We start from the raw sequence: 27,323 nt of genomic DNA, 5'->3' as shown, positions 1-27,323 counted from the left end.
CTCAGCACTTTGGGAGGCTGAGATGGGCGGATCACCTGAGGTCAGGAGTTTGAGACCAGCCGGGCCAACATGGCGAAACCCTGTCTCTATTAAAAATAAAAAAAAAAAATTAGCTGGATGTGGTGGTGCATGCCTGTAATCCCAGCCACTTGGGACGCGGAGGCAGGAGAATTGCTTGAACCCAGGAGGCGGAGGTTGCAGTGAGTGGAGACAGTGCTACTGCACTCCAGCCTAGGCTACAGAGCGAGACTTCATCTCAAAAAAAAAAAAAAAAAAAACAAAAACAAAAACAAAGAGAACCACACCCTAACCTGAACAGGCAAAGTTTCATATACATATGAACAGGAGACAGGAAAATACTGGGTAGAAGAGGGCGGATCCCCGGCAAATGCCCCACCCTCAAGTCTGAAGACCAGTGGCCCTAAAAGAGGACGGCCATTCCTGTTTTTGCGCCCAAAAAGTTGCCTTTGGCCCACCACTTCCCCCATCTTGCCCCCATTTAACTCAAGACCTTAGTGGGCACACACACAAACTGCTGAATGTCAAGAGGAGCGGTGGAGAGCGGCAGATAGCATCAGGGTGGCATGGCAGAGGAGGGAAGAGGCACCTGAATATTGAGAGGAGTTTGGCTGAGAACAGCTGAACTCCAGGGGAAGGTTATATCTCCCACCCCTCCACCTTCTGGCTCCCCATCCATCTCACTGAGAGCCACTTCCACCATTCAATAAAATCTTGCACTCATCCTTCGAGCCTGCGTGTGATCCGGGACGCTGGGGAACAGCTTGGGATATGGAAGGCTGTCACACTGGCCCTCTTCCTTGTAATAAGGCAGAGGGTCCATTGAGCTGATTAACACTCAAAGCCGTCTGCAGATGGCAAAGCTGAAAGAAAGAGCTTTGTACCAGTGGGGCTGCAGGCACTCACCCCTAGACACTACCATGGGGCCAAGGGCCCAAAGCTTTCGTCCTGGTCTCTGCACCTACCTGTCTGCATGCTCCCCCTAGGGGTTTGAGCTGTGGGGCGACCAAGCAGGTGAGCCACACCTCTGTCACACGTCCTGCAAGGGGAATCAGGGAACTCTCAATTACAATTATTAATTGTAATAGGAAAACAATTATCAATGTGTAATGAAAACTCTGAAGAATACTCAAGCACTCAGGGGCTGAGTGAGGGTATCCACGGAAGGAACAAACTTAAAAGAGGGTCTCCTCGCCAAAACTAGGGTTCAGGCCTTATTGGAAGTATGGCTGCAGCCCACTGGATGGCAAAGTAGTTCTCCCTGCGTGGTTGCTGGGACTTAAGGGGCTCGAGGTTGAGCACACACAGTCAGTTGGGACATTGAGAATCTGATTACCAGCAGGACCTGCACAAGGAAAGCCCTCCTGAATGTAAGCAGACATGCAGGGGAAGTTGGAATATTGGCAGCTGGCTCTCCAGAAAGCAGGCATGAGGTCTGGGGTGTGCAGCCTCATGCTGGGAAAACTACAGAGAGGAGGTCACTAAGCTGAGGCTGGGGCTGTAAGCTAGACAAGGGTCTGACTGCTCTTGGCACATACCTGGGGCAGAGGACCCCTGGATATCCATAGCCACACTACTGGCAGCCGTGCATGCACAGTAAGAAGAAACAAAACCATATGCCCGCCCTTGTGCACTGTCCTTCCAGCACTCTCTACTCACAAAATCAACATCATACAAAGAAGAAATGCTGAAGGCAAGCTTGTTCAACATGTGGCCCAGGATGGCTTTGAATGCGGGCCAATGCAAATTCGTAAAACTTTCTTAAAACATTATGAGGTTTTTGTTTCGTTCTGGTTTTTTTTTTTTTTTTTTTTTTGAGATTCAGCTCATCAGCTATTGTTAGTATATGTTATGTGTGGCCCAAGACAATTCTTTCAATGTGGCCCAGGGAAGCCAAGACATTGGACACCCCTGGGCTAAAGGGTTAGGCTCCAATATTGCAGATCAAGTAATGAAGACGTAATTTAGAGCTGGGAGAGAATCTGATAACTGGCACACTCAATACTTGGGGATCTTCATAAAGAATACAACATGGCAGAAGCAATAAACTAGAAATACACAGTAAATTAAATTTGACTAAAAGATAGTATGAAAAAAATCTGAATGGGCTGTTGCTGTAATGTCTCAGTACATGGAGGAAATAGGGCAAATAAATCAGGCAGTTATTTAATAATGTATTCTTAGAAAACTTCATTACTCATAGCACTATAAACTAGTGGTTTCCAAACAGAGGATGTACACTGAAGTACAGTAGGAAAAAAATTCTATTAAATTGTTCTAAAACATAAAATTATATCATAAACAGACTTGAAAAACTATATAAGCCGAGATAGTATATATATTTATACGTATGATTTATAATTAGATATACTTATATTGAGGTTTCCTATTCAAATGTTTGCTGGTAAGGTACCCAATTAAAAAATTTAAAGAACACTGCTGTAGAAAATACCCCTACTTCTCTCCACAGATTTTACATACTCCTTTATACTATATAGAGTCCACGCTGGCCAGGCACAGGGCTGATTCCTGTAATCCCAGCACTTTGGGAGGCTGATGCGGGCGGATCACCTGAGGTTGGCAGTTTGAGACCCTCCTGGCCAACATGGTGAAACCCTGTCTCCACTAAAAATATAAAAATTAGCTGGGCATGATGGCGCACACCTGTAATCCCAGCTACTCGGGAAGCTGAGGCAGGAAAATCTCTTGAACTTGGGAGGTGGAGGTTGCAGTGAGCCGAGATCACGCCAGTGCACTCCAGCCCGGGCAAAGGAGTGAGACTCCATCTCCCAAAAAAAAAAAAAGAAGACACATATATCACAAACACAGACTTATTTTTGTTTAATCCAATAAAACAAACAATATTATATTAATATTTAAAGATTGGGAAACAATGTCTTCAACAAATTGCTATCACTATAGTTCATAAATATGTATTGTTCACCTTTAAAGGACCTATACATCACTCAAATTCAAAACTAATGAAATTCCCACTACTATAGAACAAAGAACCCTAATTAGTACATTCTTAAATAAGGGTATTACTCAGACTCCACAAGGGTAAAATGCTTACATTCTGCTTTCCTGAAACTTAGTTTCAAAACATTAAAGTTTTCTTTTACAAATTCCTTTAGTACCCTAAAGCAAATTTCAACAATCACACCTACACACTGTCCCTAAAAAAAGAAATAAAATGTTTTACTTAAGTTTGGGTTCTGCTTTTCTTGTGTTGTTAAAAATTCCTAGTTACTTGACTAGGTCGTTATTTTACGTCTCTGTACCTTAGTGGTCTCATAAATAAACAGGGATAGTAACCACCTATTTCAGAGAGGTGCTGACGACTATAAATTATTTCCCTCTCTCTTATACACACAGGCAGACATACACAACACACAAACGTCTAACAGTTCCTGGCACATAACTTTAATAAATGTAAGCTAATAAGAGTACTACTAATTATACACTCACATTTGCTTTATAAGAACTGTTTGATCAAACTGAATCCTTGCCCTGAATATAGATACCCAATTCAGAAATGAGATGAAATAAGAATAGTCAAAAGTAACATAATTTCAGTAAAGAACAGCTTCTTAAAGGCACAAAATTCACCTTTCTTCCAAAAACTGAAACCACCTATTTAAGGAGAAAACCATTCAACAAGATTTAATTACCTACAATTCAGCAAACCAGGCATGGTCCCGTTTTTTAAGAACACCAACTTGGGAGGTAGAAGAAAGAAACACAATCATAATACAAAGAAACTATGAAAAACATACACAGTTCAATAAAAAGAATGAGGAATACGTAATTAAACCCCTTTAGTAGCATAGGAAGGCCTAATGAAAAATGTAGAATTTGAATAGCTTTACCATAGACTAAAGCAAAGAGATGTGGTGAAACCCAGTCAATAAAAAAAGAAAACACTAAAGGAGAAAGCTAAGGTAAATGCACAGAAGTGAGGGAGGATACATAAGCTGTAGTGTAAGAACAGACTACAAAGCCCTAAGACTACAAAAAAATAAGAGATATGGTACCAATCAGTCAGGATGGGACACTGGAAGCATGAAAGATTCCTGACTGTAAGGTTAATGAGCTTGAATTTTAGTTTTCATGGAACAACAGCATTTTACATGGTGCTTGTTAATGTGATGTGCACTGTACTGATGCCTCATTTAATCCTTACAAACCTATGAAGTAGATATGACTACTATCCTCATTAAAGAAATTAAGAAAATGAGCCCACAACTAGTAGATGGTGAGGTTGGGATTTTAACTCACGGTGTCCAATCCAGAATTTGAATTCTTCAATATCACATAGTCTTTTAAAGTCTTTAAGGAACAACTATGGTATCTGTGCTTTGGAAGGATAACTAATAATCTTAGTGACAGTATAGAAGACAGATTTAAAAAGAAGTGAATGGAGGACAGGAAAGTACCTTCATGAAAAACAAAAGTATTTGTTAAATTTTCCTATGGCAAGAAAACTATGTAGCTAGTAATGACATACCAAATTTAAGCAGCAAAGGATACAGGAAATAGTACAGGAATAAAATTGACAAAACTTGGTAACTGGCCTGTGGAAATGAGAGGAGCTAAAAATGACTGAAGGATTCAAAACATTTTTTTTTTTTGAGATGGAGTTTCGCTCGTCACCCAGGCTGGAGTACAGTGGTGCGATCTCGGCTCACTGAAAACTCCGCCTCCCAGGTTCAAGCGATTCTCCTGCCTCAGCATCCTGAGTAGCTGGGATTACAGGCATGTGCCACCACCCCCAGCTAATTCTGTGTTTTTAGTAAAGACGGGGTTTCACCATGTTGGCCAGGCTGGTCTTGAACTCCTGACCTCAGGTGATCTGCCTGCCTTGGCCTCCCAAAGTGCTGGGATTACAGGCGTGAGCCACGGTGCCTGGCCAAGGCTTAAAAACTTAAGTGTGTGTGTGGGGGGGGGGGGGGGAGGCGGTGCATTAGAATAGCAACAGGCTTTCTTATTGGTGGGAGGATGGAGGGAAAAGTGGGTGAGTTCCATTTTAGACATTTAATTAGAAGTACTTACTGAACATCCACGAGCTAGAGTTCCACAGGTGACTGAAAATGGAAGCCAAGGGCTAAAAGTCTATAAAAATAATGGACACCTGGAAATCCTATCCAGAGTGAGTGATGGGAGATACTGTCAGAGTGGATGACTGCTGAAGATGAGTATGTAAAGCATGGATTATCAACCAGGCCATCAGGAACCACTTTCTGAGGAGAAAGTCCTGCCTCAGACATAATGATGAGTTGGGAAAAATGCTTGAGTGTTGCTAGTGAAGAGTGAAAGGAAAACATTGAGGGTGATAGGGTTCAGTAAACGCTATCCCAAAATATGGTACCTTGGCATTTGAGAAAGTAGCAGAACCAGGAAGGTTTCTGACCTCCTCCCACCCTTCTCCCCTGAAACAGGCCATAAAACAATTTTCTGACCTTCCTCTAAAGTAGGTCATAAGACCCTCATTCCAGATGTGCCCTCGCTATTCCCTGAGGAAAGGAAATGTCCTTATCTCTGAAAACACAGGGACATTAAGAATCTGCACAAACAGGCCTTGCTAAGTTCCCCCCCCAGTTTATTACCATTAGATCCTACCTGCTTTGTCCAATCATATTTCCCCACCACTGTCTATTCTTCATCAAATCTAAGCACTGAAATACACAGGTTTCCCTGTATCTTTGGGTCTTCATTTCTGAAAACTTCCATGTCATGTAAAACTTTTATTAAATAAATTTGTGTTATTTTCTCTTGTTAATCTGTATTCTGTTAAAGGTGACTCAGCCACGAACCTAGTGACAGGTGGGAAAAAGATAATACTTTTTCTTCCCTGCGAGGGAAAGCCCCCCCACCACACATATACTATAAAACTTTTGGATCTAGTCCTCTTTAATATATTAATAGCTACCATTTACCTTCCAGAAGGTGAAAGGAAGAGTAAAGACAATAAACAGTCACAAACGTAGAACCAGGAGCCTAGTGTAAATAAATTGAAGGTAAGTCTAGGTGGTGTCGCAAACATTTTAAACAGCCAAGAGGGGTTGGCCAGGAAGCCATTTCAGTCCAGAGCCAGGCATTAGTTCAATATTGCCAGATGTTCTGATTTTCCAAAAGCCCCAAACTCTCATTTCAATATGAAAGTTTATGATTTTTTAAATGCTGACAAATTTTCTTTAAAACAATGTATAGGCACATGAAATAGTCTTTGAACTACTGGGTTGCTATGCAGGTCTACAAGTACTACAGATATGCCCAGCCAAGTGACCATTAAAAGAACATTTTCTTGGTCAAGGGTAGTGGTTCACATCTGTACTCCTAGCACTCTGGGAAGCCAAGGCAGGAGGATTGCCTGAGGCCAGGAGTTCAAGACCAGCCTGGGCAACATAGTGAGACACTGTCTCTACAAAAAATTATTAAAAATTAGCCAGGCATGGTGGTGTGGGCCTGTAGTCCTAGCTACTCAGGTGGCTGAGGCAGGAGAATCACTTGAGCCCAAGAGTTCAAGGCTGCAGGTAGCCATGACTGCACCACTGCACTCCTGGGCAAGAGTGAGACCCCAACCCAAAAAAAAGAGAACATTTTCTTTTGAATGGTGAGGAGTTGAATCCAAACTGCAATGAAAAAGTAATGAAGGCAATAAAAACAATACCTTTCCAAGAAGTCTGGCAATAACAACGAGGGGAAAAAAAAGAATTAAGGAAAACCTTTTTAAGGAAGGAGAAGTTTCACATAAGGAGAGAAGTCAGAGGAAGGGGCAAAATCTGAAGAGAGATGACCAGTGAAGCAAAAAGATGAAAAAGACATGTACACATCTATAGGCTAAAACACAGAAGTGATGAAAAGTGATGAAGACTCAAAACAGTGGGATGGTTCTCTGAAGTGGTGGGGATCAAGTACACATACGGAAAGATGCACTTTGGAAAGGGAACAGCCAGTTCTTCCTTAGGTTTCCCAGGAAGGAAATGAAAAGTCCAGAGAAAATTTGAGAAGATGACTTGAGGAAATGTGTAAGATAACCTCGGTCTTCTTAATAAATTTTTAGAAACATTAGCACTGAGTATTATCTGTATAAATTTCACTGTCTGATATTATTGTTCCTCTGATAAAGTATAATTCCCCTATTCATACTATATACACATCAGTGCCATGATTCCAGAGAAATATATTTAAAATCTTAGGTACCAAAAAAACGAGTTTAATGTACCTTAGTACGTAAGACAAGAATAAGCAGCATTTAAGTCTTTAAAAATTAAATCAAAGGTATGAAACTCTTCAGGAATGGCTTTATTATGCCTCTAGGACAAGAACATTCACTATCTTAGTACAGAGAAGCAAGCAGTAGAAAGAGGAAATAGGAGGAAAAAACAACAGTTTAGGAAGAAAATACTGTCAGAAGAGAACTACACTTTAACTCCCTTCACGACCCCTACCAACAGTGCTGTTATATTCTAGAGCACTACTTGTCAAACTGTTCTGCAGCAGTAACTTCTTTATTTTATAAATCAAGGTATCAGGTAAGACTGGGGAGAAAAGGGAGTTTCCCTATTCTATTTTTTTAACTGTAAAACCACTATCTAGATGACAAGAAACTGAACAGTATTTTATTAACACTAAGATTAATGTTCTTGGACAAGCCACATGGCTGCAGGTTGTTCAGAGGTGCTGCCGCAGGCTGAACATGTCCTTCCTTTCCTAGAGCTGCCGACCTATCCTGCTGCTTGGGTGCTGGTGAATTCCTGCCTGGTGGCCCAGCCAAAACCACATCACTCTGCTACCTTAACAGGAAATACACTGGCATTGCAGAGAAGCTCAATGTGAAGCTCCGGCACTATTCTGAGAGCCTTTTAGGTGTCCCCATTGCATATAACATGAAAGTTGTGGTGAACTGGGAGATATTTATGATTATCAAGAACGCATTAATCTTAACATTGAAGCAGATTTTGTTATTTTCTGCCCTGAACCAGGGTAAAAGGTTATAGTACAGTTAACAGTGTCTTCTAGTCAGACTGGCTATTTTGTACAAAAATATTTTAATACGTCCATCCCTAAATCTGAGATGTCAGCCGAGCAGTGGCAGGCTGTGGAGATAAATGTGGGTGATGAACCAGAATATGAAGTGTTTCATCTAGATTAAGATGCTGCTGAAATATTCTGCATTTAGGGAAAACAATCACTAGTTTACAATCCAAGAGCTCTGAAGTTTCTGATAAACCAGCACTGAAGAAGCTTTTGAAAAACTTCCAAAGAAGAAAAAGAGAAATCAGAAAGACCCAGAGATGAATGAAGTGGATGATGGTACCAGAAGCTAGCAAATTTTGCAGATGTCACCCCAAAGGAAGAGTTAGACTTACAGATTATTACTAATGTGAATAGCCTCTGGGAAGATGAACCAAAGGAGGAGAAACAGAAAAACCATCAGGACCAGGACCTTGTTTTCCAATGCAGTGACTCCAGCGGTTATCAAAGTGACCATAAAACAAAGAAAAAAAAAAAGAAAGAAACACAGTGAAGAAGCTAAATTTACCCCACTTTTGGAATGCTCGCCTAAACAGAAAATAAAAAAGTAATCTTCTTTAGGGAGTTTTAAATATGATTCAGTTTTTAAAATATTGACTTATACACAATGGATGAATAAATGTTTTGAATGATATAGAATGCTAGTGTACATCAGCAGTTTACAAAACAGGGAACACTTGATAAGGAGTTGGATTTTTTTTTGTGCAAAAATTACAAAACTGACAATAAATTAATCTGGAGAATTCCAGTATTATTAAAGTGCCATTTTACTGTATATAGAATAAAAAAGTAAGAGCTGCTGTCACTCTCAACTCTTCCATCTTTCCAGGTTTTATACTACATAAAGTTATTCCTATAATCTTAAGACTATCAAAATGACATTATAATACAATATTATATCATTAAAACATAAGTATAGGTTTTTAATTTTATTTGAAACAGATTTCACCTTTAATCATTACATGCCATTTCATTACATGCCATTTCATTTCATTTTTTAATTAAAAAAAATTTTTTTTTTTTTTGAGACAGTCTCATTCCGTCACCCAGATTGCAGTGGTGCAACCTTGGATCACTGCAATCTCAACTTCCCAGGCTCAGGTGATCCTCTCATCTCAGCCTCCTGGGTAGCTGGGACTACAGGTGTGCACCACCACGCCCAGCTAATATTTTGTATTTTTTATAGAGATGAGGTTTTGCCATGTTGCCCAGGCTGGTCTCAAACACCTGGGCTCAAGTAAGCCACCTGCCTTGGCCTCCCAAAGTGCTGGGATTACAGGTATGAGTCACCATGCCTGGTCCTATTTTATTTTGCATTTTGAAAAACTCAGGGCATTTCTTGGTATTAGGTTTTCCTTTATCATGACTACTATAGTACTTCTATTGTTTAACTTAGAATGGTTAAACATTCTAAAGAATGCTTAATTAGTCTCCAGGGTGCTAATGAACCATGCCACTCACTGACTCCTGGGGAACAATACTCACTATTCTTTCCCACCAGGTGCATATGTATTGTTTTCTTTTTTCTTTAAGTCTAAGAGGTTGATGAAAAGAGCTGTTCTCTTGTTACTTGTCCATTTGTGCCTCTACCATTCTGATTCTGGTGTGTCTTCGAGGAGGAGTCAGATGAAGGTAAGATAAATGTGATTCTGACTACTGGGAAATTTCCTGATTACTTTTTAATGATTGGGGTAGGCTATCATAAATTGTTCTAAAGAGAAAAACAGCTGTTCACTGCTTTCACTGAGAAAATGTAGCAAACAAGGTGGATGCAGTTCCTTCCCTCATACGGTATCATAGGGGAAACAGTACACAGTAAAAGAGACTACAGAAAATTAGTAATTGTGCTAAGTGCTATGAAGAAAAAGAGACTGCCCATTCACAGTTACCTTTGTTAGTATTTGCAAACAGATAAATGGTTGAATTGAACTCTCCATATCAGGCATTTTTGTTGCCATTTACCTAGTACTAGACATAGTGCTAATCTCATAGTTTAATGTTCAATAATAAGTACGTTTCGCTAGTGGTATATCTTGATTTAAATCTAGGTGATAGGATATAGAGGTTGGAGAGTGGCAGACATTCACACTGGTTTACAAGTAGATGTGCCAGACAATGAAAGGGTGCAAACCAGTATATTTCATTACAATTGAGATTCATGTGAGTATACAGCCCTTGAAATGTTAACTAGTCCAAGCTGACATATGCCATCAGTATAAAATACATACCAGACTTTAAAGATGTACAAAAAAAGACTGTAAACTATGTCAACTTTTATGCTGGTGAAATTACAACATTTTTGGTATAGTGGGTTAAATAATTTTTAAAAACTAATGTTATTTTATGACGGAACATTTTGGATCTACTCCTCTTAAATGTATTAATAACTAACAATTACTCTGTAATTCTAGCACCATAATAAGCAAAGTACTCAGCAAACATTATGCCTTAATCACAACAGCTTTAAGCAGATATTATTACCTCTAGTCTATATGTAAGAACAGAGATTAAAACAAAACAAAACAAAACAAAAATCACAACCCTGAAGTCCTTCAGGAAGTGCCAGAGTTGGAATTCAAATCATAGTTCAAATCTGTTCTTTTAGTTACTATATAATCCCAGCTTCTCTCTCATCCCCAGCCTCTCAAATTCTAGTTTAAAATTTTGGACAAAGGAAAGGTTTCAACTATAAACCTTATAAACTAATCTTCTCCTGGTACATTCACTCCCATCAACTAACTCCAAACCCTCCACCAAACACATGCAAAAGGATCTTTTATAAATTATTATAAAGTCTAATCCTACTTTCTTTAAAATGTAGGCTTCAAACAAATTAATAAATCAGTAATTTAATGTTATTTTTAAAAGTGATAATCATGGGCAATTTGAAAACAGTGGAATTATTAATGTTTTAAAATTATGCTAGGTCATATCATACATAAAACATCCAAAGTGTTTCCAAAGTAGTCTAAGTGTAAATGAAAGTGTTACTTTATATTACAACAATCATTTAAAATAATTATGGCTTTCATCAATTCTAATAACAACCACAAAAGGTCCCCAGTTCAAGGAATGAAACAAAGAAAAGAAACAAAGAAACAAAGAAAACTACAAAGAAACAAAGAAACAAGGAAAAGCTACAAGTGGCATGCCAAGGTCACAATAAACAATATGTGAAAAAACCAACATCCTTAGAATCCCAAGGTTTTAATTCACAGTATCTAATGGGCTGTCAAGTAAACTATATATGAAAGACAAAATCTAGGATGTAGTTTCTTTTGGTCAAGTAAAACAAGACCTATAAAGAATGGTTTTCATGGAATAAAAAACCCACACCACAAATATTTTCATTCTATTATAGGTAAATCCTCAAAGGTCTTTTGGTGTTGAAAATAATTTCTCCTTAGGCAGAATTTGCAGTATCAGGTAATCTTTTCAAAAATATTTCATAAGCAAGTCACAATACTGGATATACTGATCAATTTATTGCCAACATACTCAACTTCACTTACTAGGGTTAATTCTTAATTACTAAAAAAGCAGTTTTATGACACATGCATTCAGAAATGCTTTCTACAAAATATCTTCATGCTGATGAACTTCATGGTCAGTTTGAGGATATAAATTTTATTGACAATGTCATTTTATGCAATGTGCACTACCCTATTTTAGGGAGGCAATTAAAAAAAATCCCAAGCCAAGGTTTAAAATAAGATTATACAAATATGAATAGGTTAAGTCATGGAATAAATCACCAGATTCAAACTACTTAAGTATCAGGCTTTTATGTTTTAGTCTCCTAAAATAATATAATAATCTTGTAGAAGTTTTGTTTTTTTAAAAATAAAAATTTGCATTATTTCAGAATATAAATTGACAATGCTTGAGTTATCGTATAATGTTTTAAGTTTTATGTATAGTGAAATCTATCACATTTGCAAAAAGTAGGGAAAGATCAGCAATACATGCATATGTTCATATAGAAAAATGCAAAATGTAAACTATTTTGAGTATATACAAATTCTAGGCTGGGCACAGTGGCTCACGCCTGTAATCCCAGCACTGTGGGAGTCTGAGATGGGCGAACTGCTTGAGCCCAGGAGATCAAGACCAGTCTGGGCAACATGGCAAAACCCTGTCTCCACTAAAATTACCAAAAATTAGCTGGGCATGGTAGCGCACATCTGTAGTCCCAGCTATCCAAGAGGCTGAGGTGGGAAGATCGCTTGAGCCCGGGAGATGGACGCTGAAGTGAGCTCTGATGGCGTCACTGCATTCCAGCCTGGGTGACAGTGAGACCCTGTCTCAAAACAAAACAAAACAAAAAAAACAACTAAATGCTAATGGCTCATCTTTTAAAAGTAGCATAATCATTCCTATTTACCGGAAATAATTTTCTCAATATCACAAATAACTACTTCAATTAACTTTGGTAAATCAAAATTAGTGCTAGACTTAGATTATTTGTATCAAATAGTTGATATAATAGCTTTCTGATTATCTGTATAACACTGTCTGCAATGAGGAACCAAGCCAATTGTTAATTACGGGGGTCCCTCAGTATCCATGGGTTCCGTACCCATAGATTCAACAAACTTCGATGGAAAATAACATTTTAAAAAAAAAGCAGGCCGGGCGCAGTGGCTCACACCTGTAATCCCAGCACTTTCGGAGGCTGAGGTGAGCAGATCACTTCAGGTCAGGAGTTCAAGACTAGCCTGGCCAATGTGGTGAAACCCCATCTTTACTAAAAATACAAAAATTAGCTGGGCATCATGGCGCACCTGTAATTGCAGTTGCTCGGCAGGCTGAGTCACGAGAATTGCTTGAACCCGGGAGGCGGAGGCTGCAGTGAGTCGAGATAGTGCCACTGCACTGCAGCCTGGGCAACAGAGCAAGACTCTGTCTCAAAAAAATAAAAATTAAAAAGAAAAGCAATAAAAAGTAACAATACAACAATAAAAATACAAATAAAAAACCAAAACCGTATAACAACTGTTTACATAGCATCTACAGAGAAAGTATTTGGGAGGATGTGCCAGGTTATATGCAAATACTATGCCACTTCATTTAAGGGACTTGAGCATCTGGGGATTTTGGAATCTACGGGGAGTCCTGGAGCCAATTCTCTATGAATACCGAGGGATGATCATACTATTTTTAAATTTAATTACCTCTTTCTAAATATAAAACCTGTTACTGGCCAGGAGCGGTGGCTCACACCTGTAATCCCAGCAATTTGGGAGGCTGAGGTGGGCGGATCACCTGAGGTCAGGAGTTCGGGACCAGCCTGGCGAACATGGTGAAACCCTGTCTCCACTAAAAATAGATAAATTAGCCAGACATGGTGGTGCGCGCCTGTAATCCCAGTTACTCGGGAGACTGAGGCAGGAGAATCACTTGAATCTGGGAGGCAGAGGCTGCAGTGAGCTAAGATAACGTCACTGCACTCCAGCCTGACAAGAGTGAAACTCGACCTCCAAAAAAACTATTACGAAGCTAATATATAACATCACCTCCTATATCAGGCATCAATAAGGATGCCAAATGTTCCACATGAAGACACTGTCCAGGTATTTGAAATTTTATTTTTTAAAGCACTGCTTAGTTTTAGCCATTTAACCATATGCCTCAGTCTTCCTAAACAATCACTTAATAAAATTTAACATTTCTTGATGACACTGGGTCATACTGAGCAAGTATTACATAGTAGTAATGATGAGTTCCTAGGAGGCAATTTGAATTAACTTGGACACTAAAACAAACTAAATGGTTCTTGAATCCTATGATCTCCTAGGTCTTCAGATTAAAGAATTCATCGTTAGTAAAGCATCTAACAGTGCCTGTTCTGAATACTGATTCCCTTTCTCTTCAATCTGGTTGGTCTTGCCTCTAACTCCAAGGTTTCACCCATTTGCAGATTATGGAAATTAGGTAACTGAATTTCCTAACTTGTAAGTAAAACAACGTTACTGATTTTGGACAATGACAGTCTGAGTGAGGATGGGTGCCTTCAGCCAAAGACAATGCAGAAGCTTCACTAAGAGTCCTTTTGGTTCTGCCTTTATAGGTAAAGAAAGGACTACACTCTGGATAATCACATTTAATTCTGAATGCCAGTTAGGTGGCATTTTCTGAATCAGCCAAGAATTCCTACACAATCTTAGTTCAAATTACTTTCTCAACCACTTAAAGAGCAGCAAAATATATCTGACAAACATAGCTTTCCTCAATCTCATAATTTCAAAAGTATTACAGGAAAACTAAATGTACAAACAGCAATGTTGTCATTAAAACAGAAGTTTTTTGTTTTTTGTTTTTAAGACAGCATTTCGTTTCACTCCTGTTGACCAGGCAGGAATGCAATGGCACGATCTTGGCTCACCGCAACCTCCGCTTCCCTAGTTCAAGCGATTCTCCTAGCTCAGCCTCCCAAGTAGCTGGGATTACAGGCATGTGCCACCAAGCCCAGCTAATTTTTGTATTTTTAGTAGAGGCGGGGTTTCACCGTGTTGGTCAGGCGGGTCTCAAACTCCTGACCTCAGGTGATCCACCTATCTCATCCTCCCAAAGTGCTGAGATTACAGGCATGAGCCACTGTGCCCGGCCTAAAACAGAAGATTCAAGAGTCAGCTTTACTTTAACTGAAAACAAAATGTACTGAGGGAAAAAAGATTTCAGGATTGCCTTCAGAAGTTTAGCTTTTGCAAGTTTTTCGCTGAAGTGACAGCAAATTTTTCCTATACCAATAGTACAGTGTCTGCCACAAATCAAGCACCAAGTAACTGCTAATGGAATAAATAAATGATTTTTCCTGCAGTTTATTTCCTAGTCTAAGGAAATAAATGGTAGTATTTTTACTATTAAAATAGTTTTCCAACACTACTACAATAAAACAGTATAACCTATTTCAGGAAAAGAGTCAAGTAACTCTTTAACAATAGAACACGGGAGACACAGGCAGCAAAATATACTCAATTTGAACCTGGATTCTAACCATATCCTAACTCTGGGACCTTGGGCAAATCAAAACTCAAAAGTGTTAATATTTGAGGACAAGTAAAGCTCTGAGAAAAAATCTCAAAGAAATACTTACGGAGAACTTACTACATCAAAGCATTGTACGTACAATGAAGGAATCCAAAATCTGAGGACATAAAGCATGCAATATAGAAACAAAAGGCAACAAATGCATACATATTTATGACTCATGTATACTTTCCTAAACAAAATTGACAAAGCTTGAAAAAATTTTCAAACACTGAAAATAAAGTTAAATCATACTGAAAAATCCATGCTATACAAGCAACATAACATAGTCAATGACAGAAGTCAGAAGTAACTCTCAGAGCAAGTGCAGACCAGAGAAGGGTATACTTGGAAAATACGTGATCACGCTGGGCTTTAAGGTACAAGTAGAGTTGAGAATGACTCAAAAACTACTTGTTTATGATGTCTTCCTTGTGCCAGACACTGTGCTGGGAGCCTTCACCAGTGTCTCTTACTACCCTCTATGGGTGGGTATTTATCATCCCTTACCTCAGCCTGATTTTTTCAAAGAAAGCATGACTTACAGAGCTAAACATTTCTCCCAGATTGTGGGAGAGCTCATAGTTGAACTCAAAGCCATTTGGCTTTCCACTATTGTAACACTGCAAAGTTATCTAAGCAGTCACAAAGGCAGTAAAATGAACAGATATGCTTGTGAGGAATTAATAAATTTAAATGGAGCAGAAAGTTCCTGCAGAATAATAAAAATGCTGAAAAAAGTAAACAATGAAGGAGGGAGAGCACTGGGTTCATGCTTAAGAGAAGATTTTTTCCTATGCATCAGTATTTCTCAAATCGGGTTCTGTGAACATAATATGTTGGGTTTCTAGCATTCACTTTAAGAAATGTAAAACTGTCCAGGTGACAGGGCTCCCGACTGTAATCCCAACAGTTTGGGAGGCCAAGGCAGGCAGATCACCTGAGGTCAGGAGTTTGAGATCAGCCTGGTCAACATGGTGAAACCCAGTCTCTACTAAAAATACAAAAACTAGCCGGGCTTGGTGGTGCCTGCCTGTAGTCCCAGCTACTCGGGAAGCTGAGGCGGGAGAATCGCTTAAACGTGGAGGCAGAGGTTGCAGTGAGCTGAGATCACGCCATTGCACTCCAGCCTGGGAGACTAGAGCGAAACTCTATGTCAAAAAAAAAAAAGAAATGTAAAACTGTATTTTAATTTTGATGCTTCTCCTAAATAAAAGAATGTTCTGGGCCAACTAGACTAAAAGACTAGCTTAAACATAGGAACTGCCTACTTTTTTACTTACTACTGAATTGAATCCCAGTGACCCTCTAAAATAGTATTTTTCAAACTGTGGGTTATGACCTATTGGTGGATTATAAAATCAAGAGCAACATTTTAAAATAAGTGAAAAACAGAATGTATCTCACATAGTAAAGATAAGTATTGTTTTGTGGTCATTTTGTTTCGGTGTGACAACTAAATGGTGAAGTAAAATAAAGTTATATCTTACACCAGGTTGAGTATCCCTTATCTGAAAAGGCTTGGGACCAGAAGTGTTTACCATTTCAGATTTGGAATGGTTAACCTGGATAAGCTGAGGTTAATAACTTGTAACTCTAACTGAGATCTACAGACTTACTCTCTTTGATTTCTGCAAACTGAAATTTGAGAAACACTGTTACAAGAGGTAGACTGCCACTGAGAAAGACAAAAGCAGGACTTTGGGGAATTTCACAAACTGAAAGGAATGTTAAAAGCAAGTTCATTGGGACGAGAACTAGGATGTCATTATTAGACTATACAAGGTAGAGATAATGTAACACAACAAATTCAGACCAGGTTTAATATCAAGGTAAAGAACCATGGTAAATAAAGAGGTCATTCTGGCCAGGTGAGGTGGCTTACTCCTGTAATCTCAGCACTTTGGGAGGCCGAGGCGGGCAGATCAAGAGGTCAGGAGTTGGAGACCAGCCTGGCTAACATGGTGAAACCCCGTCTCTAATAATACAAAAAAAAAAAAAAAAAAAATTAGATGGGCGTGGTGGCGCATGCCTGTAGTCCCACCTACTTGGGAGGTGGAGGCAGAAGAATCGATTGAACTGGGAGGCAGAGGTTGCAGTAAGTCGAGATCACCCCACTGCACTCCAGCCTGGGAGACAGAGCGAGACTCCATATCAAAAAAAAAAAAAGAGGTCATTCCACAAATCTTCTAAAGTCTCAGTGATGGGGTGGGGATGCCTCTCTTCTATTTAGAGATTGAGATCAGAAAGCAGGAATGGGAGCCACTTTTGCAAATCGAAGGGACAGTCAGATGTGGTTAGAGAAGATGAGTGACAAAAAAGAAAGCAGAGGCAGTGCTACTGAAAGGAAAAAAATTAAATGTGTCTTATAAAAGTGCCTCACACTACAGTAGGAAATAAAGGGAAAAGGGACATGCGGTAGAGTGTTATAGAAACGGTCGCTAAAGAATCACATCTCCCTGTACCCATAGCATGTGTGGTCCCCTTCCCACAAGGCGGCTGAGCTTGACCACTTAATTGGCAGTAGCTAACGGGACATCATTATAAATATGACACCAGGAGGGGCATACAAAGTAAAGCATGTGTGGAAAATAACTTACTCTCTTGATGCTATGTAAAGAAATCCAGGCTACCTTACTAGAGAAGGCTAAGAATAGAGAAATGAGCCAGCCCAAGTGAAGCCTTTAGATCAGCCTGTCTGACAACCACCAGACATATGAATGAAACCATCTGGGACTATTTAGCCCCAGAAAACCTGAGAGCTGACTGCAGAAAGACTCAGCAGACCCACTGACTTGTGAACAGTAATAAAAATGGCTGTTCTTTTAAAGGTACTAAGTTTTTGGATAGTTCGTAACATGACAATAATGGATACAGGATACCTGGGGGGTCAGGGTGGGGGAAACAAGGGTTGTAACATTCTGAATTTAACTTTTATTTCAATGCCTCAAACTCAGAAAGATGAGTCTTTAGGCCATGTAACCATAAATCTACGCTTATAAGATTAATCAAAACTTCTTGGCTTGGCATCCTAAAGTCTTAGTCTGGTTTTAATCTATCCTTTCAATCCTATCACTTGACATTTTTTCCAAAAATGCCAGTTTGAATAGTTGGTCCATTTATCTGAGCTTTTATTCTCATCCCTCCCACTTCTCTTTGGTTATCCAAAATCCTTCAAGATCCAATGTAAATAGTGTTTTCCTTTCCTCTTCAATTTTCGGCTAAAATAATTTCAAGATGCTCTACTTCTCTTAATCCATACTTACTACACCGCTAGATGCCTTACTAATACTGTCACTTAACAATAAGAGGTCCACTCCATAATTCTCCATAGCTACCTTAGTGTTCCCACATAAGAGCAATTTAAACATCTGATTAGAATAAATCAAAAGATACATGTAACTAAAATGTATGTGGGTTTTTTTGAGGGTTTTTTTTTTTTTTTTGGTTTTTTTTTGAGGCGGAGTCTCGATCTGTCACCCAGGCTGGAGTGCAGTGGCGCCATCTTGGCTCACTGCAAGCTCCGCCTCCCGGGTTCACACCATTCTCCGGCCTCAGCCTCCCAAGTAGCTGGGACAACAGGCGCCCGCCACCACACCCAGCTAGTTTTTTGTATTTTTAGTAGAGACGGGGTTTCACCATGTTAGCCAGGATGGTCTCCATCTCCTGACTTCATGATCTGCCTGCCTTGGCCTCCCAAAGTGCTAGGATTACAGGCTTGAGCCACTGTGCCCAGCCCTATGTATGTAACTGAATTTTAACAAATCTTCTTAGCTGAACATATATACTTAGAAACCTTTAGTCTTTCTTTTTTTAATGTAAGTCAAGGGGGAAAAGGTAACATTTTTATTTTGAGATACATTGTGCAACTGCCAATGCCAAAAGAAAAACAATGAATCAGGAGGCTCTCCTGGAAAATAACACATTGTTAAACGTTGCAGTGTATGTATGCTGGGAAACATATTAATGAAAGCAAACTTTCCATTTTACAACTATATGAGGATACTCACATTGATTGGTTAATTTTATAAACTGAATTTGTCTGTAGGAGTTGGGAAAAATAATGTAACCTCTCATCTTTGACAGAATCTCAAGAAAGTAAGTAGAGCAGCAGTTTAGTCAAAAACCTATGAAAATCCTCTTTGGCAGGTTAGTAAATGTTATGAAGTACAGCTGCAGAATAAATCTTCTCTTCCCTCATTTTAATTTAGGACCAAAAAGGATAAGAAGGGGGCAAGCAAAGCTTAGTTTTGCTAAAACTGATATAAGCATACTCTGCAAAGTAGAATTTATTATCTCTAACATGCAATCATACTAATTATGAATATTTAAAAAGTTATTTCCTATGAGCACTATCTAAACTTCTAAAAGTTTAAATGAGTTATTGCTCCCTCAATACCTAAAGTAATTATCACTAATTAACAAGCAAGCTATCTTTTCTTCTGATTTGAAGTGTCCTACAAATTAAGATAGCCTCTAATAGTCAAAAAGAAAGTCTAATTTTTAAGGAAAATGCTTAGTTTCAAAGATCTTGCAGTTATAATGTAACATGTATATAAACAAAAGAATCAACGTGTATCAAACTGATGAGACATAAAATACACAAAGAAATGTCCTAAATATGTAATCTAAATATTCTGTAGCTCTAACAGTTTTAATTTGGTTTTTATTTCTTATACCAATCAGGCACCAATAATGGCTAATAAAGGTAATCAAGACTAGCTCAAATAGTACCTCCTCAGTAAAGCCTTCCCTGATACCCCAGCCTGAAGTGCTTACTACCTACTTTGAACTCTTTAAGTTGCTATACATAAAATTAACTTACTCTCCTAAATATCCACTGATAACGAACTGATTAATTAGACCCAGCCATAAACTAGAATTACTATATACTATAAAACGGAAAGCCATAAACTTACATGAGCAGCTATGGAATGAGCTAGAAGATGCTTTTGGGGGGAGGGAAAGCAAGATGCAGTGTAGTTATCTTTATTTTCTTGAAAAGAGCAAACTAGTTCTGGAAACCATTAGGGGATTTGTCTTTGTGGAAATGAGACCGGAACTCTAGAATGGGAAAAAGATCAAGTTTTCATTGTATGCCCTTTCTCAGGGTGAATTTTAAAAAAATCATTTCAACTAGTACATTTTCAATTTAAAACAAAACAAAACAAAACAACAAAAAAGCAAAACTAGGCTGGGTGCAGTGGCTCACGTCTATAGTCCCAGCACTTTGGGAAACCAAGGTGAGAGGACTGCTTGAGCACAGGAGTTTGAGACCAACCTGGGCAATGTAGGGAGATCCTGTCTCCACAAAAAATTTTAAAGTTAGTCAGGCATGTTGATGTGTACCTGTGGTCCCAGCTACTCAGCAGGCTGAGGCAGGAGGATCGCTTAAGCCCAGTTGGGCAAGGATGCAGTGAGCCGTGACTGTGTCACTGCACTCCCACCTGGGTGACAGAGTGGAGACCCTGTCTCAAAAAATAAATAAATAAATAAAAATGAAGCAAAACAAATTTGTTAATACACTGCCTTTTGACATCTTTTCAGCTGTCATTCTGAAGTGATATTTAAATATTATCTTACTAATTTATATCCCACTAGCTGCCCGTATCTTTTATCTCCTATAACATCTAAACCTAGGTCCTTGCATATAAATGCCTTCTTAAAAGTACAGAATTTATTATATCGAAATGTGAAATCTTTAATCAGGATAATTATGCTGAATTTGCTACCCTCTTTAACCTAGTAAAAGCTGTTTTACTAACTGTTTAAGTAATTGCTTGTAATTTCTGCTAAGAAAGTAAAAAGTTTCTTGATCTCTCATGGTCAGTATAAAGTACACTTAAATATTGTTGAATATCATTTACCTGGAACTGTTCCAAATAAAGTATATTTCTGAAGCTTAACTATCTCAATATGAAAAGAGCATAAGGACTAAAAAAAAAAACTTCTAAATATACTATTTTTCTTTCTGTTCAATGTTTCTGAAAAGGGTACTTAGAGCAATTATGTTTTCATTTGTTGGGACGGTCCTGATCACTTCAGAAAATTTAGCATTCAAGGTCATGGGCACTAAATGCCAGTACCACATCCCTAGTCATAGCAACATCCAAAAACCTGATCCCACATATTTCTAAGTGCTCTTGAAGAGAGAACTGGAGGTAGGGAAAGTACCATGCCCAGTTGAGAAGCACTGCTTATATGAATTAAAATAATATATATATATATACACACACACATACACACAATCAATTATATATATATACACACACACACCGTATATAAGTATACACACACATCATATATATGTATATATACACACAAACACTTTTTTTTATTAGAGTCTCCTGTATCTTATATCCTTTGTAACACCTAAACCTAGGTCCTTGCATATATATATATATATGTGTGTGTGTGTGTGCATATATATATACACACACACGTATGTATGTATACACATACACACACGACTGTAATTCAACCCTTTAAAACAACTGTCAGCCACCAGATCACTACTGATCAATGGTCAGTAACAGTTACAATCAACCAGTCAGCCAGTCCAGTATATAGTGCTGTCAGCAAATATCATACTCCAACAAATCAACTATTAAAATGGCCAATTTTTCCAACGAACTATTATTTTAAAATCCCTTTAGAACAACTTCTCTGTTGGAATGCTTCTTTTAAAACTCCCAAATAACCTCCCTCTTTACTGTACTCATCTCAGTGATAAAATATATAAATCATAGTTTACTACAATTACCTGTCTACCTTCCTCCAGAGACTATAAACTCTTTGAAGCCAGGGACCATGATCATCCTTGCCTAGCCTGTATACAGTAGATGTTCAACAGAAATGTTGAATGAGTGACTACTGGCCTGGTCTAATACAATTAACTAGTCTAAAAGGTTCCAATTATAACCAATTTTTGTACAATAAATACAGTAATAATCCTAAAACAAGTAAATGCAAGAAATTACTTCTGGTTATTCTATATACTTATTCTAAGTCAATTTTAAGAAAATGAGTGGTTATATTGCCCATATTAAAGCTAACTTTGAAAAGATACAAGGAAATTTAAGAGCTGGGCATGGTGATGTATGCCTGAGGTCTCAGCTACTTAGAAGGCTGAGACAGGGCCGGGCGTGGTGGCTCATGCCTGTAATCCTAGCACTTTGGGAGGCCGAGGGGGGCGGAACCAGCCTGACCAACAAGGAGAAACCCTGTCTCTAGTAAAAACACAAAATTAGACGGGCATGGTGGCACATGCCTGTAATCCCAGCTACTCGGGAGGCTGAGGCAGGAGAATTGCCTGAACCCGAGAGGTGCAGGTTGCAGTGAGCCCAGATTGCGCCATTGCACACCAGCCTGCGTGACAGAGTTAAACTCCATCTCAAAAAAAGAAAGAAAGCTGAGACAGAAGGATCACTTGAGCCTAAGAGTTTGAGGTTGTAGCGTGCTATGATCATACCTGGGCAATACAGCAAGACCCCATCCCTCAGAAATAAAATAAAATATATAAAAAATTTAAAATTTATGACATGCGCTCTACTATGCCCATCCTCTACTTACTCTTCCCTCCTCCCACTTAAGCTTTAAGCAAATTCTCATTTAAATAAGCAAAGGCGGGGGCGGGGGGGGGGGGGGGCTTATTTCCAGAACTGTTAATAAGAAAAACGTTTAATGCCTTTCGTTTCTATTTTGCTACTCAGAATTCAAAAAATCTATTAATCTCCTACCTCACTCAAAAATAAAAATCTATAAACTAGGGATCATAAGCAACTCCTATTTCTGTGGGTTTCACCACATTCTCCAGAAACTGAACTTTTGCTCATAAAAATTACATAGCATGTAAACTAAGTCATTTTTTAAAGTAAGTGCAAAACTAAGGGTTACACAAGCACTGAGCATCAACACTGACAGAATATTAATTCTGAAGCCCATTAACGTTGACAAACGTTTATTCATCTTTGCCTTCTTGAAGCGTGTGCCTATCCCAGTTTTACAGGAAAAGCTTAAATAGAAAAAGTTAAATAATAATCTCAAGGTTAGAAACTAAAACATAATTTCTAGCTCCTAGTATCCCTGGTACTATATTTAGATTGCACCAATAAATTCTATAATTGTTAACCATTGCTTCACTCAACTTGGTATCAAAATGCTAGGTAATAATTGCTAAGATACAATTTTATTTTTTTGAGGCAGAATCTTGCTCTGTCACCCGGGCTGGAGTGTGCACAGTGCACCATCTCTGCTCACTGCAACCTCTGCCTCCCGGGTTCAAATGATCCTCCCATCTCAGCCTCCTGAGTAGCTGGGACTACAGGCACTCGCCACAGAGCCTGGCTAATTTTTTTGTTTTGTTTTGTTTTTTGTATTTTTTGTAGAGAAGGGGCCATGCCATGTTGCCCAGGCTCAAGCGATCGCCCAACTCGGCCTCCCAAACTGCTGGTATTACAGGTGTGAGCCACCTCCACCCCTGTAAATAAACATAAATAAACAATTGTTTCAAGTTACCTCCACTTGACAAGATCACTAACATAAATAGGTTACCTGAAAAACAAAACAAAAAACCTCACCTCAGAAAATGTTCCAGAGGAAATCAGACACACTCTGTATCGTTTCAAATGGAGACTCCTTTTAAGCATATTTAAATTATTCTGAGATTACAGTGTATGAGATATTCTATAATTTTTGAAATCCACAAATCCAGCATTCGTTTCATTAGTGTTTGATGTTTTTGTCAGTAGCATCAATAACAATTTATGTGGTAAGACTAATCACTTAATGAAACTAATATAGGAAATTACTTTCATTCTGATTTTTAAAATGCTGTTTCACTCATTAAAAAACTCAAGTCTGGCGGGGCGCAGTGGCTCACACCTGTAATCCCAGCACTTTGGGAAACAGAGGCAGGTGGATCACCTGAGGTCAGCAGTTCGAGACCAGCAGTTCGAGACCAGCCTGGCCAACATACAGTGAAACCCCAAACCTCATCTCTACCAAAAACACAAAAATTAGCTGGGCTTGGTGGCACACGCCTGTAGTCCCAGCTACTTGGGAAGCTGAGGCAGGAAAATCGCTTGAACCCAGGAGATGGAGGTTGCAGTGAGCTGAGATCGCACCACTGCACTCCAGCCCGGGTGACAGAGCAAGACTCCTCTCTCAAATAAATCAATAAATAATCTTTAAGTGATAACTTTACAATGTCACACACTCACAAAAAGGGTGGGGGGAGTCCAGCTTGCATGAGATTCTATTTTCCCAGAATTATTAATCCTGCTTATAAATATTTCTGACAAAAAAGAATTTACAGTAATTAGCCTTAAAACTATCAGTAGACACTATTAGGGGAAAATGTCTTTCAGCAAAGCTAGACTTTAATAGTTTTCACTGATTATTATATAAAAACTGATTCGACTTACAAATGAAATACTTCCTATTATGGGTGCCTTAGAGAAATTTTTTTATCTCTAAAATAAATCTTTAAAGACCAATTAAGAATGAGTGGGTACTGCAAGGTAGAGAAACTGAGAAATTTCAACAATTTTTTAATATTAGAATTCAAAGGAATGAGACTTTAATTTTGCCACAGGTACTCACCAGACCTGTTTACCTAAGTAGGGAGCTTTCACATTGCACATCCTCCTAGACGTCACCACTTGATCTCACAGTTTTTAAGATTATGAACAGCCATCAAATAATTTGTGACAATAAAGTGCATATAGCAACGGAAATTCTTTTGTATGTGATCACGTATCCCCGACATAATAAAGGAAATATTTCAATATTTGGAAGCTAAAAAATAAGTGAAAATGTAATCTACTCAGCTAAAATGGTCAACCATTGTTCTACGTTTAGACCAATATTTTTCCAAAACGAATTCTCTGTAACGATACACTCACAAGTTAACTCTAAATATGACCTGTGTAAATTGTGTCTTCTTTTTCCTCCTCAAGACAATCAAATCAAAGTCTTCACCAGAGCCAGCAACACTACCTTGAAATTTCAATCCTAAGTGTAAGGCTCGTAATGAAGTCCAAATGTAGTCCCAAACTCTCCGATTTCATCATGGATGAAATGATTTTCGTCATTAGCAAACAGTGTTATTAACATTCCAAATTCTGGTTAGAATGCAGTCACTGGTGAGCAGTGTCCCTGGGCAAGCAAAGAAAAGATTTGAAACTACCTAAAGCAGAGATCCACATGAACCTCAGTCTTCTCCCACTTCATCAGGAAGCCAAATAGGAAGGACTCCAAGAAACAGGGGTGAGGGGGTGATCGGGAGAGAAAGGATAGCGGAAATCATACTCCTCGAAGGGTGAAAGCTAATGAGAAACGGACTCTGGAAAAGCCGCCCCAAAAGGACATTCAACCTGAGACAGATGTATAGGGACAGCTCCTCTACACTAAGGAGATAAGTGGTGCACCAAGCAAGCAAGTATGGGCAGGAGGGGACAACCTCCGCCAAGCACCTCCTCCCGAACGTCTAGCTCAACTAGAAGGGGTCGGAGGGGACTGCTCCTCCGAACATCAACAAAGGCCCCTTCAGTCCTAAGGCGAAACTCGAACAACAAAGGCCCGGAGACAGCCAGGACAGGGCCAGGGCTGGGGGCGGGACGGATGAAAGCAGGGGAAGGCAAAGGAATCAAACCAGTGGGGGCGGAGGCCCGTCGGAGTGGGAAGCAGAGGCGCAGAGGCGGGAGGCGCGGTAATCCCCAGTGCACAATAAGAGGAGGACGAGGAAGAGAACCTGGCCTCCATTCTCCTCCTACTCTCTCCAATCCGCACCGTCTACATTTCCTCAGCCGCGGGGACCGCGCAGTCCCGAGTTCAGGGAAGGAAAGGGGAGGGGGGATTTTCCGCCTTGACCACAACTCCCTTCCCCCAGCCAGGAGCTGCAGACGACAACAACCGCCACAACTGCAGCCACACAAAGGCGCCTTCCTTCTACTCCCGCTCCCACCCGGGCGGAGGCGCCGATGATGCCAAGGAAGCTGCGACCACCTCTCGGCCGCCTGGCGCTCGCTCGCCCTCTTCCCCCTCTAGCTGGGGAAAGGGGGAGGGGACCACCGGGCGCCCTCACCTGGCACAGCTGCTGACAGTAGTCGGTGGCCGCTTCCACGGCCGGTACCCGGCTCTCCCGCAGCTGTCGCTCCAGCTCCTGGAGCCGCTCGCCCAGGCGCTGCAGCTCCGCGACGCAGCCGCCTTCGCCGCGACTCAACCTCTCCTGCTCGGCCTCTTCGTCCGCCATCTTCACACCCCGCTCCGTCGCGTACGCACCTGGGTCACGTGATAACACAATGCCACGTTCGGCGGGGTCACGTGCCGGGCGCGCTTGCACGGCGCCGAGCACGTACAAAGGACCCGATGGGGAAGATATGGGGGTGGGGAGAGTGGCGCGAGAGAGCCCGAGGGAGGTGAAGGCAAGGGGAAAGGAGAAGGGCGGGGTTGGGGCGGTGCGGAAAACCGCGGTTTACTTACTCCGAGCGGGAAGTAGGCAGCAGCGGCCGAAAGGGGCGGGCTGGTGAAGGCCTGCTCTCGGTCACGTGGGCGCTGCGACGGGAAAAAGCCTGGGGAGGGGCGACCCTCTCCGGCGTCCCGATCCCGGCGTGGCTTTCCCCAGTCCACGAAGTCTTCTACGGACATATCCTCCTGTTCCCCAAGAGGATGGCACAGGGAGAGTTCTGAGTGGTCTCGGGCAATGGCTGCATTTGCTGTTGGCCTGTAAGCAGGCCAGAAGCAGAGGAAGAGAGAGAAGGTAAAACCCGCCCATGGACCGCAAGCGTGAGAGCCAAGGCAGGACTATGAACTGTCAAAATTGTCTCTGACTTCTCACCAGGCCAGAGAGGAGGGATCTAGTGCGTGAGGTACCAGATCTCGTCTCACTTGACTCTCCTCCTCTTCAGCACCAAGAACGCCTGTCCCCCTGGAAACACATTCTCTAGGGGGTGGAGGCAACAAAGGAAAAGAACAATTGGGTCAGAGCAGAATGAGGTTCAATCCTCAGTCTGGAGAACGGAGCAAATTCATGAAAAGCGTAGTTTAAAAGAAGTCACAATATGAACAGACCAGATGACTTTTAAACCATGAAAACATTTCTAGAGTAAGTGATAACTAACTACTCTGTTTCACCGTGATTTAGACTGTGCTACACTCTACAGAAATCACCAACAATGAAAACAGGCTATATATGAAAGCTATTGAAAAGAAAGTAGGTCAAGGAGAAAAAAAACACC

The 27,323-nt window shown here is 40.1% G+C and overlaps 1 protein-coding gene across 1 annotated transcript in view; it reads right to left on the bottom strand.

The window, feature by feature from the left end:
• Nucleotides 1-26,734, bottom strand: part of ZNF292 (zinc finger protein 292) — a 106,605-nt gene extending 79,871 nt beyond the window's left edge. The window contains exons 1-2 of the mRNA XM_032154773.2: nt 26,569-26,734; nt 26,171-26,367 (exon numbers count right to left, since the gene is read on the bottom strand). Coding sequence (XP_032010664.1) covers nt 26,171-26,338 — 168 coding nt within the window. The 5' untranslated portion in view covers nt 26,339-26,367; nt 26,569-26,734. The remainder of the gene's footprint in view (nt 1-26,170; nt 26,368-26,568) is intronic.
• Between the last annotated feature and the right edge of the window lie 589 nt (nt 26,735-27,323).

This window comes from Hylobates moloch, unplaced genomic scaffold, assembly GCF_009828535.3.
Source record: "Hylobates moloch isolate HMO894 unplaced genomic scaffold, HMol_V3 SCAFFOLD_2, whole genome shotgun sequence".
Lineage (NCBI taxonomy): Eukaryota > Metazoa > Chordata > Mammalia > Primates > Hylobatidae > Hylobates > Hylobates moloch.
The sequence above is the reverse complement of the archived record's forward strand: the minus strand, read 5'-3'. Positions and strand labels throughout refer to the sequence as shown.